The sequence below is a fragment of the Oryctolagus cuniculus genome, chromosome 7 (assembly GCF_964237555.1).
Source record: "Oryctolagus cuniculus chromosome 7, mOryCun1.1, whole genome shotgun sequence".
NCBI classification, from domain to species: Eukaryota; Metazoa; Chordata; class Mammalia; order Lagomorpha; family Leporidae; genus Oryctolagus; species Oryctolagus cuniculus.
Window position 1 is genome coordinate 77517699 of NC_091438.1, and position 13457 is coordinate 77531155.

General features: G+C 39.3%; 1 protein-coding gene across 12 annotated transcripts in view; it reads right to left on the bottom strand.

Moving 5' to 3' along the window:
- CCDC18 (coiled-coil domain containing 18) overlaps window positions 1–13457 on the bottom strand; it is a 137781-nt gene that overhangs the window by 123593 nt on the left and 731 nt on the right. For 3 of the 12 annotated variants that reach the window (XM_070078028.1, XM_008264868.4, XM_070078030.1), the window contains exons 1-6: window positions 13194–13392; window positions 10025–10160; window positions 9375–9549; window positions 7081–7242; window positions 2791–2897; window positions 1156–1284 (exon numbers count right to left, since the gene is read on the bottom strand). In XM_070078028.1, the coding sequence (XP_069934129.1) occupies window positions 1156–1284; window positions 2791–2897; window positions 7081–7242; window positions 9375–9549; window positions 10025–10158 (707 nt within the window). In that variant the 5' untranslated portion in view covers window positions 10159–10160; window positions 13194–13392. Of the gene's footprint in view, window positions 1–1155; window positions 1285–2790; window positions 2898–7080; window positions 7243–9374; window positions 9550–10024; window positions 10161–11810; window positions 12053–12328; window positions 12515–12996; window positions 13393–13457 lie in introns of those variants that run through there. The other 9 variants (XM_070078029.1, XM_051857478.2, XM_008264871.4 and 6 more) reach the window with 7 other exon arrangements.

Consider the following 13457-nt stretch of genomic DNA (forward strand, 5'->3'; position numbering starts at 1 on the left):
CAGGGCTACCTGACATGATTTAAACAAAACAGCTATTTTGGCACTACTTCTGTATTCCTAAAAGAAGACACAATCACACTTTCTCATGAATTTTCTATCAAATCTATGAGGCAAAATTTTTTTTAGGAGTTAATCTAACATTGTTTAAAATTTATTAAAGGTAAATTAATTTAAAAGCTTTTAATGTATTGCTTAAGCAGGTCATGCAATTTAATTTCAGAAACAAGTAAATGCTATTGTACTGATAATCATTATCCGTCTTCTTGGAATTAAGCCTAATTTGGAAAACCAAGAATATAAAATCCACACATGAAAATTTTAATGAAAAATACAAAGCAAATTAATAGACAAAAAAGAGCATTAAGCTATTCTACTGCGAAATTTCTAGCATTATTTCACTCTAAAAATTAACTAGAATTTTATTTTTTAACGATTCATTTATTAATTTGATTACAGAAAGAGGAATATACACAGAGAGGTCTTCCATCCACTGGTTCACTCCCCAGATTGCCATAAACGCCCAGGCTGAGCCAGGAGCAAGCTTCATCTGTGTCTCCCACCTGGGTGGCAGAGGTCCAAACACTTGGGCCATCTTCTACTTCTTTCCCAGGCCATTAGCAGGGAGCTGGATTGTAAGTGGAGCTGGCTAAACTAGACCTGGCACCCATATAGAATGCAGGTACTATAGGTGGCAGCTTTACCTACTAAACCACAACACTGGCCCCTAACTAGATTTTAAATAAGAAATATATTCTTTTAGTCCCTTTCACAAAAACTATTTGCATTAAAAATACACACTTGGGGCCAGCGCTGTGGTGCAGTTGGTTGACACCCTGGCCTGAAGCACAGGCATCCCATGTGGGCGCTGGTTCGAGGCCCAGCTGCTCCATTTCCAATCCCGCTCTCTGCTGTGGCCTGGGAAAGCAGTGGAAGATGGCCCAAGTCCTTGGGCCCCTGCACCCGCGTGGCAGATCCAGAGGAAGCTCCTGGCTCCTGGCTTCAGATCGGCGCAACTCTGGCCATTGCGGCCAATTACAGGGTGAACCATCGGATGAAGGACCTCTCTGTCTCCCTGCCTCTCCTCTCTCTTTGTAACTCTGACTTTTGAATAAATAAAGAAATCTTAAACACACACACACACACACACATACAAACCTTTTTCCTTGTTTAGTTTGTTCAAGTAAGTCCACCTTCAACTTAATACATTCCTCTTTGGATTGCTGCAAGCTCTGTTCCTTTTCAATCACCATTTTTTGACTCTGTTCTAATTTATTCTCTGCCTCTCTGTAAAATAAATATTTTAAAACATTTAAAAATGTTTTAATGTGATTAATCCAAGTGTACAAGAATTCAACATCCACAATTCTATTACATTAAATCAGTGAGTTAGGAGAACAAATATGAGATTCATGTCATATTCATTACCTGTCAACTAAGAGTTTTTTTTTTTTTTAATTTTCATTTATTTAACAGGCAGAGAGAGATCTTTCATGTACTATCTACCTATCTCCTGGTTTACTTCCCAAGTGCATGCAGAGAGGAAGAATAAATTTTAAAATATGATTTTTTTTATTTCTTGAACTCCCACTGAAACACTGAGTATAAACTGTAAAGGAGGGCAAGAAATGAACTAATTCATATTTTTTTGATGATTTATTTATGTGAAAGGCATAATGGCAGAGACAGAGATTCTCCCCCTATAGGTTCACTCTCCAAATACTGGCAACAGCCAGGCCTGGGCCAGGCCAAAGCCAGGAACCCAGAATTCCACCAGGGTCTCCCACATGGGTGGCAGGGGCCCAAGTACCTTAGCCATCATCTGCTGTTTTCTCAGCCACAATATCAGGAAACTGGATCAGAAGTAGAGCAGCTGAACCTGCTGTGTCATGCTGACCCCCTGCTTCATATTTAATCAAAGCACATAAATAAGCATTTCAGCTTAGTCTTTTTTATTCTATATATTCCATGCAATCTGTAGCCAATGGGCATTATGACTGAAAATAGATTCAACAAGTTCTGAGGCAACTTTACACTTTTAGGTCCAGTAGAGGCAGATGAGATTTATTAATGACAAAGGGGTCAGCACATTAAGCCACAGCTTGCAACACCCCAGCAACCTGTATCAGAACACTAGTTCAACTCTTGGCTGCTCCACTTCCAATCCAGCTTCCTGCCAATGTGTCTGAGAAAGCAGCAGATGGCTCAAGTACTGCTATGCATGTAGGAGATTAAGATGGAGCTCCTGGCTCCTGGTGCAGGCCTGGCGCAGGCCTAGCTGTTGAGACCACCTGGGGAGTAAACCAGTAGATAGATTTTTTTTTTTTTTTTTTTTGGCTCTCCATCTCTTTGTGCTGTTCTTTCAAATAAAAATAAACCATTTTGGGGCTGGCACTGTGGTATAGTGGGTAAAGCTGCCACATGTAGTGCTGGCATCCCATATGGGCACCAGTTCAAGTCCTAGTTGCTCCACTTACAATCTAGCTCTCTACTATGGCCTGGGAAAGCAGTGGAAGATAACCCAAGTGATTGGGCCCTGCACCCACGTGGGAAGACCCATAAGAAACTCCTGGCTTCAGATCAGCCCAGCTCCGGCCCTTGCAGCCATCTGGGGAGTGAACCAGTGGATGGAAGACCTCTCTCTCTGCCTCTGCCTCTCTGTAACTCTGCCTTTCAAATAAATAAATCTTTAAAAATAAATCACCTTTTTTTAGAAGTTCTCATATATATTAAAACAAGATATAACAAAAAGTAGAAGTAGTAAATAAAATTTTAAATCCATAGTCTATTTACCTTAAAACTTTATCTTGGGCTGAAACTTCTGCTTCCAAATTTATAATCTGTTCTTCTAAAATTGGGACATTGGCTGCCTGTTGTTGAGCAGACTCAAGCATAGAAACCTAAAGTATAAAAACAACTTTTAGAGTATTATGTTTCAAACAATAAATTAACTTACTTGGTATTAGCTTTCTTCCCATCAGATGAGGTAGTTCAATAGGACTCCATAGTCACTAGCCAAATGTAAAGCTCATGCTTCACCTAGCAGTGCAAGGGCATTTACCATAAGAAGGAAGTCTCAGCAAGAAAGCTACTGCCATCACCCTTAATTTAATAACCCAGATTAACTGATTAACTTCTGGGGAACAAAACAGATTGTCTACCAATACCATTTAGAAAAATTCATTTCACATAAATGAGAAAATTTTTAAACTATAAAAAATCATGTTTTTAAACTATAAAAAATTACATAAGAAAATATTTCTTGGAATTTTTATGACTCAAAAACCTAATTTTAGAATACATGCTAACCAGCAAAAACCCAAATAATACAGAAAAGCATAGTAATCCTTCCTCCTGGAAGACAAGAAAAGTGTAACTAATGCAGCAGGACAAGAATCTACAACTAAAATAGTGCAGAAGAAAACTAATTATCCCTGAACAAAAAGTGTATAACAGAGGCCTGAGGCAAAATAGAGGACAGGGGTGAAGCCTGCATGGAAAACCAGAGATACAGTTGAAAGATTGCAGCTAAGATTCACCACTCCTTTTTCATTCTCAGAATAGCAACAGCAAGGTGATGGCCACCAGAAAACAGTAGAAAGGATACTGTATTAAGAAATCAAACAGAAGAGTTTGGAGGATTCTAGACACAAGGTAGAATGATGAGCAGGGATGAGGTAGGGCTATAAACGAGAATTAATATAAATTTGTCAGCCCCCAGGTTCCTATTCTATCTCACTTAGGGAAAGGATTCTTTGCTAGAGAAACCCAATAGCTTGCTCTAAAGATTGTCAGATACTGACACTGGTTGGGGACAAGCAGGTGTTTTGCAAAGAGCGAGCCCCTTTCACAACCACAATTCACAAATGAAGGCTACTAGACAACAACTTTCACCCACACACAAAAATCTTCCAAACAGCTTTTAAATGCCTTTCTCTTGGGGCTGCACTGTGGCACAGCACATTAAGCCTCTGCCTGTGACTCTGGCATCCCATATGAGCACCGGTCAAGACCTGACTGTTTCACTTCTGATTCTGACCCTGTTAATGTGTCTGGAGAAGTAACAGAGGATGGCCCAAGCTCAGTCATGCTCTGGAAAAGGCAGCTTCCCTAAAAAGAATTTTATTCAATCAACTTAGAAAATGCTGAGGTGGGAAATACCAGAATCTGTCATACTGACTAGAATAAATAGCCACTGGAGTATTAATATCCTAACAAGGATACAAATGTTATTAGCTCAGTAGTTACTGAACTCTTCTTGTATCTCTTTTGTGACTTTAAATAATTAAGTATACCTTAAAGAGATTATCTATAGTTGAAGAAAAATTAAAAACATAATAAAAATTATAGGTGAGCAGATAAATCACAAAAGAATCTAAATGATAAACACATATACTGAAAGGGTAGGGGTGGCCAGCGCCAGCATCCTATATAGGCACCAGGTTCTAGTCCGGGTTGCTCCTCTTCCAGCCCAGCTCTCTGCTGTGGCCCAAGAGGGCAGTGGAGGATGGCCCAAGTGCTTGGGCCTCTGCACTCGCATGGGAGACCAGGAGGAAGCACCTGGCTCCTGGCTTCGGATCGGTGTAGCTCTGGCCGTAGCAGCCATTTGGAGGGTGAACCAACGGAAGGAAGACCTTTCTCTCTCTCTTTCTCTCTCACTAACTCTGTCAAATAAAAAAAAATAATAACAATTTAAAAAATAACAACAATAAAAAAAAGAAATAGTATGGGGCAGGTATTTGGCCTGGTGGTAAAGACACTGCATAGGACGTCCACGTCCCACATAGAAGTTTCTGGGCTCAACTCTAGGCACCAGATTGGGATTCTAGCTTCCTACCAGTGCAGACCCTGGAAGGCACAGTAATAGCTCAAGTAACTGGGTCGCTGCACCCGTTAAGAGACCTGGATTGAGTTCCTGGCTCCCAGCTTTGGTTCCCACCCTTGGCTGTTTGTGAGTTTTTGGAAAGTAAACCAGCAGATTCAGTCTCTCTCTCTGCTTCTCAAATAAATGAATTTAGATCAAAACTTTTTAAAGATAAACCTCATAAAAAAATCAAGATAAACAGTACAAAAGTAGTCATCCTATCCTTCTATATTAAAGGACTGAAAAATGGAATCAAGTTAAATTTAGTGCAAAAAAATTAATAAATAAAATAAAAAAATAAAAATAAAAATTAATCCATGCAGTTTTTTTCAGGAGACACATTTTCTATTAACTTTTCTGACAAACCCTCATAAATTATATGTATATCTACATTCAGCACATACAAATACACAAACATGCACTTTTTATAAAAAGCAAAACAGTGACCATTCTACATGTGTGTATTGCTCTGCAATGTATCTGTACACTGTTGTAAGTGCACTCACATATCATATTATTTAAACCTAATATGTGGGGCAGTATGTACTCTCCTCTACTGCTGGTGAAAGTATACCTCAGCACAACTTAGAAGACAGTGAGGGCCAGCAATGTGATACAGGAGGTTAAGTTGCTGCTTATGATACAGGAATTATATATTGGAGTGCTGGTTCGAGTCCCAGCTGCTCCACTTCTGATGCAGCTCCTGCTAATGTGCCTGAGAAGGCAGAGGAACGTGGCCCAAGTACTTGAGTCCTGGTCACCCAATGGGAGAACTGGATTGAGTTCTGGGTTCTTTACTTTGGTTTGAACAAGCCTTTGCTGCTGCAAACATTTGCAGAGTAAACCAGCAGATGGAAAATCTCTGTCTCTCACCTTTTTAGGTAAATAAATGATTTTTATAATAGGAGAATTAACTGTCACAGTATAATCACATAATGATACATGCTTTTTTTATGATATGCTATCATATGATATGCTATCATATGATGATATGATATGATGATGCTATCATATGATATGATATGATATCATGATATGCTATCATAGCATATCATAAAAAAAGGAGTAATGGAAAAGCTATGCAGATGTATCAGAAAACGAAACAAAAAACAGGAAAAATCAAAACTATTCAAAATAGCCTGCGGGCCAGCGCTGTGACACAACGGGTTAAAGCCCTGGCCTGAAGTGCTGGCACCCCATATGGGCGCCAGTTCTAGTCCTGGCTGCTCCTCTTCCGATCCAGCTCTCTGCTATGGCCTGGGAGAGCAGTAGATGATGGCCCAAGTTCTTAGGCTCCCGCACCCGCGTGGGAGACCCGGAGGAAGCTCCTGGCTCCTGGCTTCGGATCGGCACAGCTCTGGCCATTGCAGCCATCTGGGGAGTGAACCGGCGGATGGAAGACCCCTCTCTCTGTCTCTACCTCTCTCTGTAACTCTCTCTTTCAAATAATAAAATAAATCTTTTTTTTTTTTTTTTTTTTGACAGGCGGAGTGGACAGTGAGAGAGAGACAGAAAGGTCTTCCTTTTGCCATTGGTTCACCCTCCAATGGCCGCCACTGCCAGCGCGCTGCGGCCGGCACACCCCGCTGATCCAATGGCAGGAGCCAGGTACTTATCCTGGTCTCCCATGGGGTGCAGGGCCCAAGCACCTGGGCCATCCTCCACTGCACTCCCAGGCCACAGCAGAGAGCTGGCCTGGAAGAGGGGCAACCGGGAGAGAATCCGGCGCCCCGACCGGGACTAGAACTCGGTGTGCCGGTGCCGCAAGGCAGAGGATTAGCCTAGTGAGCCGCGGCCCCGGCCTAAAATAAATCTTTTAAAAAAAATAAAAAAGCCTTGATGCAGCTATGTAATAAAGCATTAAGATGGTTTCTAGGTGGTAGAAACTCTGGGTAATCTTTATTCCTCTTTTTCAATCTACTTTTAAGTTTTCAAAAATGAGAAAATATTATACCAAAAAAGATTAATGGGCTGTCACACAAGATGGCAATCTTAAAGCTTTGAGCTAACTTAGCTAAATGCAAAAACTATAAAGTTCCCCTAAATCATTTTGATATAAAACCCATATAAATTTGTTTCTATAACATGTTAATATTATGTTATCACAATAAAAATTATGTATAATACATTAAGGAAATAAGAGAGATATTTTTCCAATTATAAATCTTAAAATGATTAAAATTACTTTGTTAGTATACTCAGTATTTCAAGATACATACTTTTGCTTTTGACTGTGTTAATTCAAAGTGGATAGATTCTATTTTAGTCATTAAAGAATGATTCTGTGTAACCAAACAAGCATTTTGTTGCCTAAGTTTATTAAGTTTCTCTCGAAGGCTTTTAATCTCCTGATCCACAGGGTTAGAAGATGAAAAAGGAGTCTGGAAAACGAAAAACAGTATATTTTTAATTATTTCATATAAGGATTACATATAATTAATGCAAAATTATACATAATTATCAACAAAATGACAAAGCAGCTCAGAAAATGAGTCAAGATATTCAGTGAACATTGACAAAAACTACTGTCTTTTCTATTGCTGGTGGAAATATGAACTCTGTAAGTACAAAGTGGAAGACAGTAGTACACTTTGGCAAACTGCTTGATATTATTATGTAAAGTTGAATTGGCTAAGAGTCAACAATATCACTTCTGAGTATAAATCTGACAAATGTTTATGCTTTTGCACCTGAAGATATAAAAATATTCACAGCTACAAAGTCCATTCCACTGTACAGTAAATGGAATGAATCCAAATGTCTACCAACAATAAAGTGGATAAATAATATTCTTTAATCTGTACATATATTTTTACTATACATTTTTAAATTTTATAATAAAAGTTTAATTTTTATGAGGGTTGTGATTTTCAAAACACTTAATTTTATTTTACGAGTAATGTAGCTATGCAATTTAAAAGTCAAAACTATATAAAAGAAAGTTATACACAGAAACTGCCTTCTCATTTTTTCACAGGCAGGTAGCCATTTTTATAAATGTGCTTTGTATTCTAGTGATTCCACCTGCATATGCAAACAATACGATATCCACTTCCCTTACCTTCCTATACAGTATATTACATACACTGATCTGCATCTTGTAATTTTAACTTGAACAATATATACTGGCAATCTCTCGATAATCAATACACTGAGAACTTTACATTCTTTTTTTTCCCTCTCAACTACACAGTTTCCATTGCATGAATGATCCACAGTTTATTCAAGTAATCTACTGTAAGTGGATACTTGAGGGACTTCCAATATTGTTTTAATAAACAATGCATTTTATAGTTGTGTGGGTGTACCCCCGGGATAGTTTTCCAGAAATGATAATTCCAAATCAAGGTTAACATATTTTCAGTTTGGGAAATATTGCCAAATGCCTCTCCATAAAAGTTACATCATTCTGCATATCCATCAGCCATCAAGGCCCTTCTAATATCACCAACAGAATACACTGTCAAATATCTGGAAATGTAATAAATTTATAGGTAACAACTGGTAATTAAGTAGAATTTCATCCTGAATTTCTCTCATGAACAAGAATGAACACTTTCTTATTTGAAGATCATTTTCATTTCCAGTTGTATCTTTTGCCTATTATATTACTGATTTTCTTACCCTTTCAGGGAGCTCTTTTCACATTAGAGAAACTAGTTCTTTGCCTCTGATAGGTATTACAAATAAATTTTCTCCTCCAACTGGTGATCTGGCTTTTGATTTATGCTTATAGCAAAGCCCAATTTCAACTAAGTTGTATATAATACACAGTAAGAATGATCACAATTTGAATTATGACAGAGATAGAACTTCCAAAAACTAATATACTCTTTGTAGATACATAATTTGGATTTATTTTCTAAAATGTAGTCTCATACAGCTTTATTACACTTCTTCCTAAAAAAAGAAAATCTCTCAATGACTGGCTTTCTGAGGTGCAAAGAACTAATTTTTACCAAAAATTAATTATGATGTGCATATGTGAACTGGGAGCAAGAGAATAAAGAACAGAAAGAAAAGAATGGAAAGGGAGATTAAAGGGTTGAGTAAGGAAGAGGGGATCAACATATGGAGGTAGATAATATGACAGAATAAGAGAGAGTTCTAGACCAGGAAAAGATGTCTAACATCAACAGAACATACAGATAATGAAAGAAGAATAGTGCCATGCTATCACATAGCACATACAAGCCACAAAGAAAGTACACTTTCCTTAAATAATTGATTACCTATTATATATAGAGAATGGTGCTAAAAATCAAGGGGATCATAATTTAGTTAAGAAAGGAAGACATTCTACTCCAAAAAAAGTAATAAATATGGTTAAAAATACAACAAGATTACTACTTTGTTTTTAGGACATAAAAAGAACAATTATATTGGAACTCTTGAACACACATAAAGAGATTATAGAAAACATAAATATGGTATTAAAAAAACTCAAGAAAAATATTTTAAACAGATCTAAAAGTAAAGCTACTTTTAAGTAGACAGGTTTAAAAACAATAACCTTATCTCTTGGCTTTTTCTGAAAATCAGTACTGCTACCAGCCATTTTACAAATTTTTTTAAAAGGTGAGTAATTTGAAAGTTCAGAGTGGCCAGGCTGAACAAGATCTTCCAAAATGAGCCTTTCAGATCTCGAGGGATTGGAGATATTTTCAGAATTTTCACTTGGACTAACACTAGAGAAAAAAAGAACACATATATTTCTTAGCTTAAGTATTCATCACACATTTCTATACATTAAGTAAGAACAAAAATAACCTGGAATGCTGCTGACAATTAGAATCATAGTTACAAACATAAGGCAATGTTTCCACTCAATTTTAAAGAAACTACAGTTAGCGTCAAACCAGCAATCTATTTCCAGAGCTTCTATTCCAGCTTTAAGACTCAAAACAGTCATAATAACAAAAGATTAGTAAAGCCCAAAACATATATTTTATACTCTTGAGTTGTTATACATTAAAGATGTCACAATTAATATGTAATTGCCTCTCCAAAATTTTTTCTATAAACTGAATTATATTAACAGGTATAGAAAATTATTTTATTCCAGAGGCATACTAGAAATATATTATGCATATAATAGTGAAATTAATAAACATTCCACTAATAAATTAAACTCTTATTCTATACAACTTTATATTTACTTACCTGGATAACTCTTCCCCCAAACTCTGCAAATTCCATTCTGTTATCTTCAGTTCATGCCTCAGGGAAGCAACATTTGCAAGGAGGCTTTCTTCTTCATTGTCTTTATTATAGTAATCTGATGAACTAGATTCCATTTCTTAAAGAAAAGAAAAGAAAAAAAAAAACCTCTTGTTCCTTGCCTGAAGGATTCTGTGCTGTCAGTCAAAATACTCTCACACTAATTTAACTGATCATTTTTCCTATTTCAATTGTGAAATCCTTCATGGCAATTTAAAACAAAACAAAAACACGGTAACAATGATTCTCTCTGTAGTGTAACCAAAGCCATAATAGTAAATTCAATACCATTTCAATAGAAGCATTTTCCACCTCAGCCAGGGTCAAGTTATTGTAGTTCCCCTATTCTAAGCATTTGTAATCTTCCTAATAATTGGGTAAGCTATTTTTATTCATGTTAAAGATGATGAAACTGACTAAAATAAAATTGCTCAAGATCACACAAACTGTAAACAGTAAAACTACAATTTAAATCCAGGTCGTCAGGATCCAAAGACCTTTTAATTATGTTAAACTGTTAAACTGCACTTTCCAAAAAGAGGTGATTCAACTTTTGGAGTGTATATATTTCGAAGTGTCTGCAAGGTCTTTATCTGCTTTCTGTCAGCATTTATATTAAATGATAAATTAATGAGGAGAAAAAAATAAACTGCACTTTTCTATTACGTATCAATTTCTTTTTCTTTCTTTTTTTTTTTTTTTTTTTTTTGACAGGCAGAGTGGACAGTGAGAGAGAGAGACAGAGAGAAAGGTCTTCCTTTGCCGTTGGTTCACCCTCCAATGGCCGCCACGGACAGCGCGCTGTGGCCGGCACACCGCGCTGATCCAATGGCAGGAGCCAGGTACTTCTCCTGGTCTCCCATGGGGTGCAGGGCCCAAGCACTTGGGCCATCCTCCACTGCACTCCCGGGCCACAGCAGAGAGCTGGCCTGGAAGAGGGGCAACCGGGAGAGAATCCGGCGCCCCGACCGGGACTAGAACCCGGTGTGCCGGCGCCGCAAGGCAGAGGATTAGCCTAGTGAGCCGAGGCGCCGGCCTAAAATAATTTCATTATAGTCATTCATATTTTCTTAAAAGGCCAATTATCAGATAAAAGTTATCTCTTCCCATAAATGATTATAAAATTGAAACAACACATTCACAAGTCATGATCAGAGACAAAAGTGACATTTGACTCTTCAACTCATAGAAACATATGAAGAAAAGCTTTTGTTTCTCCAACTGAGGAGTATCTCACGGTTGTGAAACTTCTAAATTCCCTACACATAAAACATTGCGATGAGGGGCCGGCGCTGTGGCACAGCGGGTTAACTCCCTGGCCTGAAGCGCCAGCATCCCATGTGGGCGCCTGTTTGAGACCCAGCTGCTCCACTTCCAATCCAGCTCTCTGCTGTGGCCTGGGAAAGCAGTGGAAGATGGCCCAAGTCCTTGGGCCCCTGCACCCACGTGGGAGACCCGGAAGAAGCTTCTGGCTTCAGATTGGCGCAGCTGCGGCCACTGCTGCCAACTGGAGAGTCAACCATCGGATGGAAGACCTTTCTCTCTCTCTGCCTCTCCTCTCTGTGTAACTCTGACCTTCAAATAAATAAATAAATCTTTAAAAAAAATTGTGATGGACAGAATTTTACCATTGTAATTAAACAATAAAAAGCTAAAGCTTTTGAATATTTATTACTGTAGATCTTTCTATATAACGTTAAACAGCACTCTTCTTCCAGAGCCCATTTACCTTGTGTAGCATCTCTTTGCTTTTGAAAATTCTATTTATTTTCATTTATTGGAAAGGTAGAGATCTTCTGGTTCACTTCCCAAGCGCCTGCACCATCCAGGGCTGTGCCAGCCCAGAACTCCTTTTGGATTGCCCATGTGGATGGCAGGAACCCACGAACTCGAGTCAGCACTTGCTGCCTCTCAGTGTTGTTAGCAAGAATGTTGGATTGGAAGCTGAGAAACTGGTACTACAACCAGGCACTGAAAACGGAAAGCGGGACCCCAAGTAGCAATTTAAGGCGCTGCACCAAACGCCAGCCTTCAGCCTTAAAACTCTGGCCACATCCCAAATGTTCCAAAAATGTTAGGAGCCCCATGTATTGTGATCAGGGCTGTAAGTTCAGTGTTTTGAATGAATAAATGATGGGTACTAAATTACCCTTCCTTTTCCGCATCTAGCTAACACAGTGTGCTACATGAATTCAAAAACTGTCATAATTTCTCAGACATAGGAAGGTAGAAAAGAAAAAAATTTACCTTACTGGAAGAAACTGTGACAGGAAACTAAATGAGATGTTATATAATCTTAGCAAACAAACTGTTTCTAAATTCTCTTTCCCCTTTTGTTTCCACAAATTTGCTTTTGCTTACGTAAGAGGGCTCTGCTAGACAAAAATCAATGAAACAGGTCCCCATCCTGCTTTATTCAACATTTCTAGCTCCCTGTGGGACGGTGAAGGAGAAAAGGAAACGTGGATAAGTTCTAAAATGCCTTTCAGTATTATATGCTTGTCAGGTTTTATAGTTAACATCTTCTAAGTATTCACCTAAAATTTTTTAAAGTTTTCTAAGATAGCAATGAACATATATGAAATTTGACATTCAGATACTTTCATAGTGGATGACTTATTATCCAGATAAAGGTTGCTCATTTCAATTTTGTTAGTCAAAAAAAGCCTACGTCCGTTGTCTTAACGTCATCCCCCCCCCCACGGGTGCTGACGTCATCTTTTGGCCCTCATTAACAACGCGACTGCGACTGCAGGTAGGTGTGCGCACGCACACCCACCACACAAAGGACAAGTATTCTTTGCCCCTGTATGTGACAGGATGGACTGCAGTCAACATTCTCCAGTTGGGAAAACGGCCGTAGACTTATATAGCACTCCCCTGCCCCAAGAACGTTCAATTCGACTCAGACTGACCCTACATCCACCTGGAACCGAAGCGGAGGGAAATCTGACATCTGCCTCTTTGATATTTTTCCTCAAGTAAAACGTAACCCTGCTGGGCAGCATGCTCAGCAAGGGAGACTGAGAAGAAGCGCGCGCGTCCAAGTTAGGGGAAGGAACAAAACTCCCCGAGACACACCGCTTCCACCCGCCAAGGCTCAGCCGCTCACCACGCGAGCCGTAGCTGGGAAGAGACCCACGCAACGACTGCGCACGCCGCGTCCCAGTCTGCGCTCGGAAGCCTCGGACCCGCTCCGGGGCCCCGGTGTGGAAGCCTCAGACACAAGCCCCGGAACCAGCGGCCCGCAGCGGCGCGGAGTTCGAACCGTCGCGGGAGCGGTTGGGACGCACCGCCCCGGGCGTGGCCCCGCCCCCGCGCAGGCTGTGCGTGCAGGGACGCCGGAGGCGCGGTGCCTGCTGGGGATTGTGGTCGG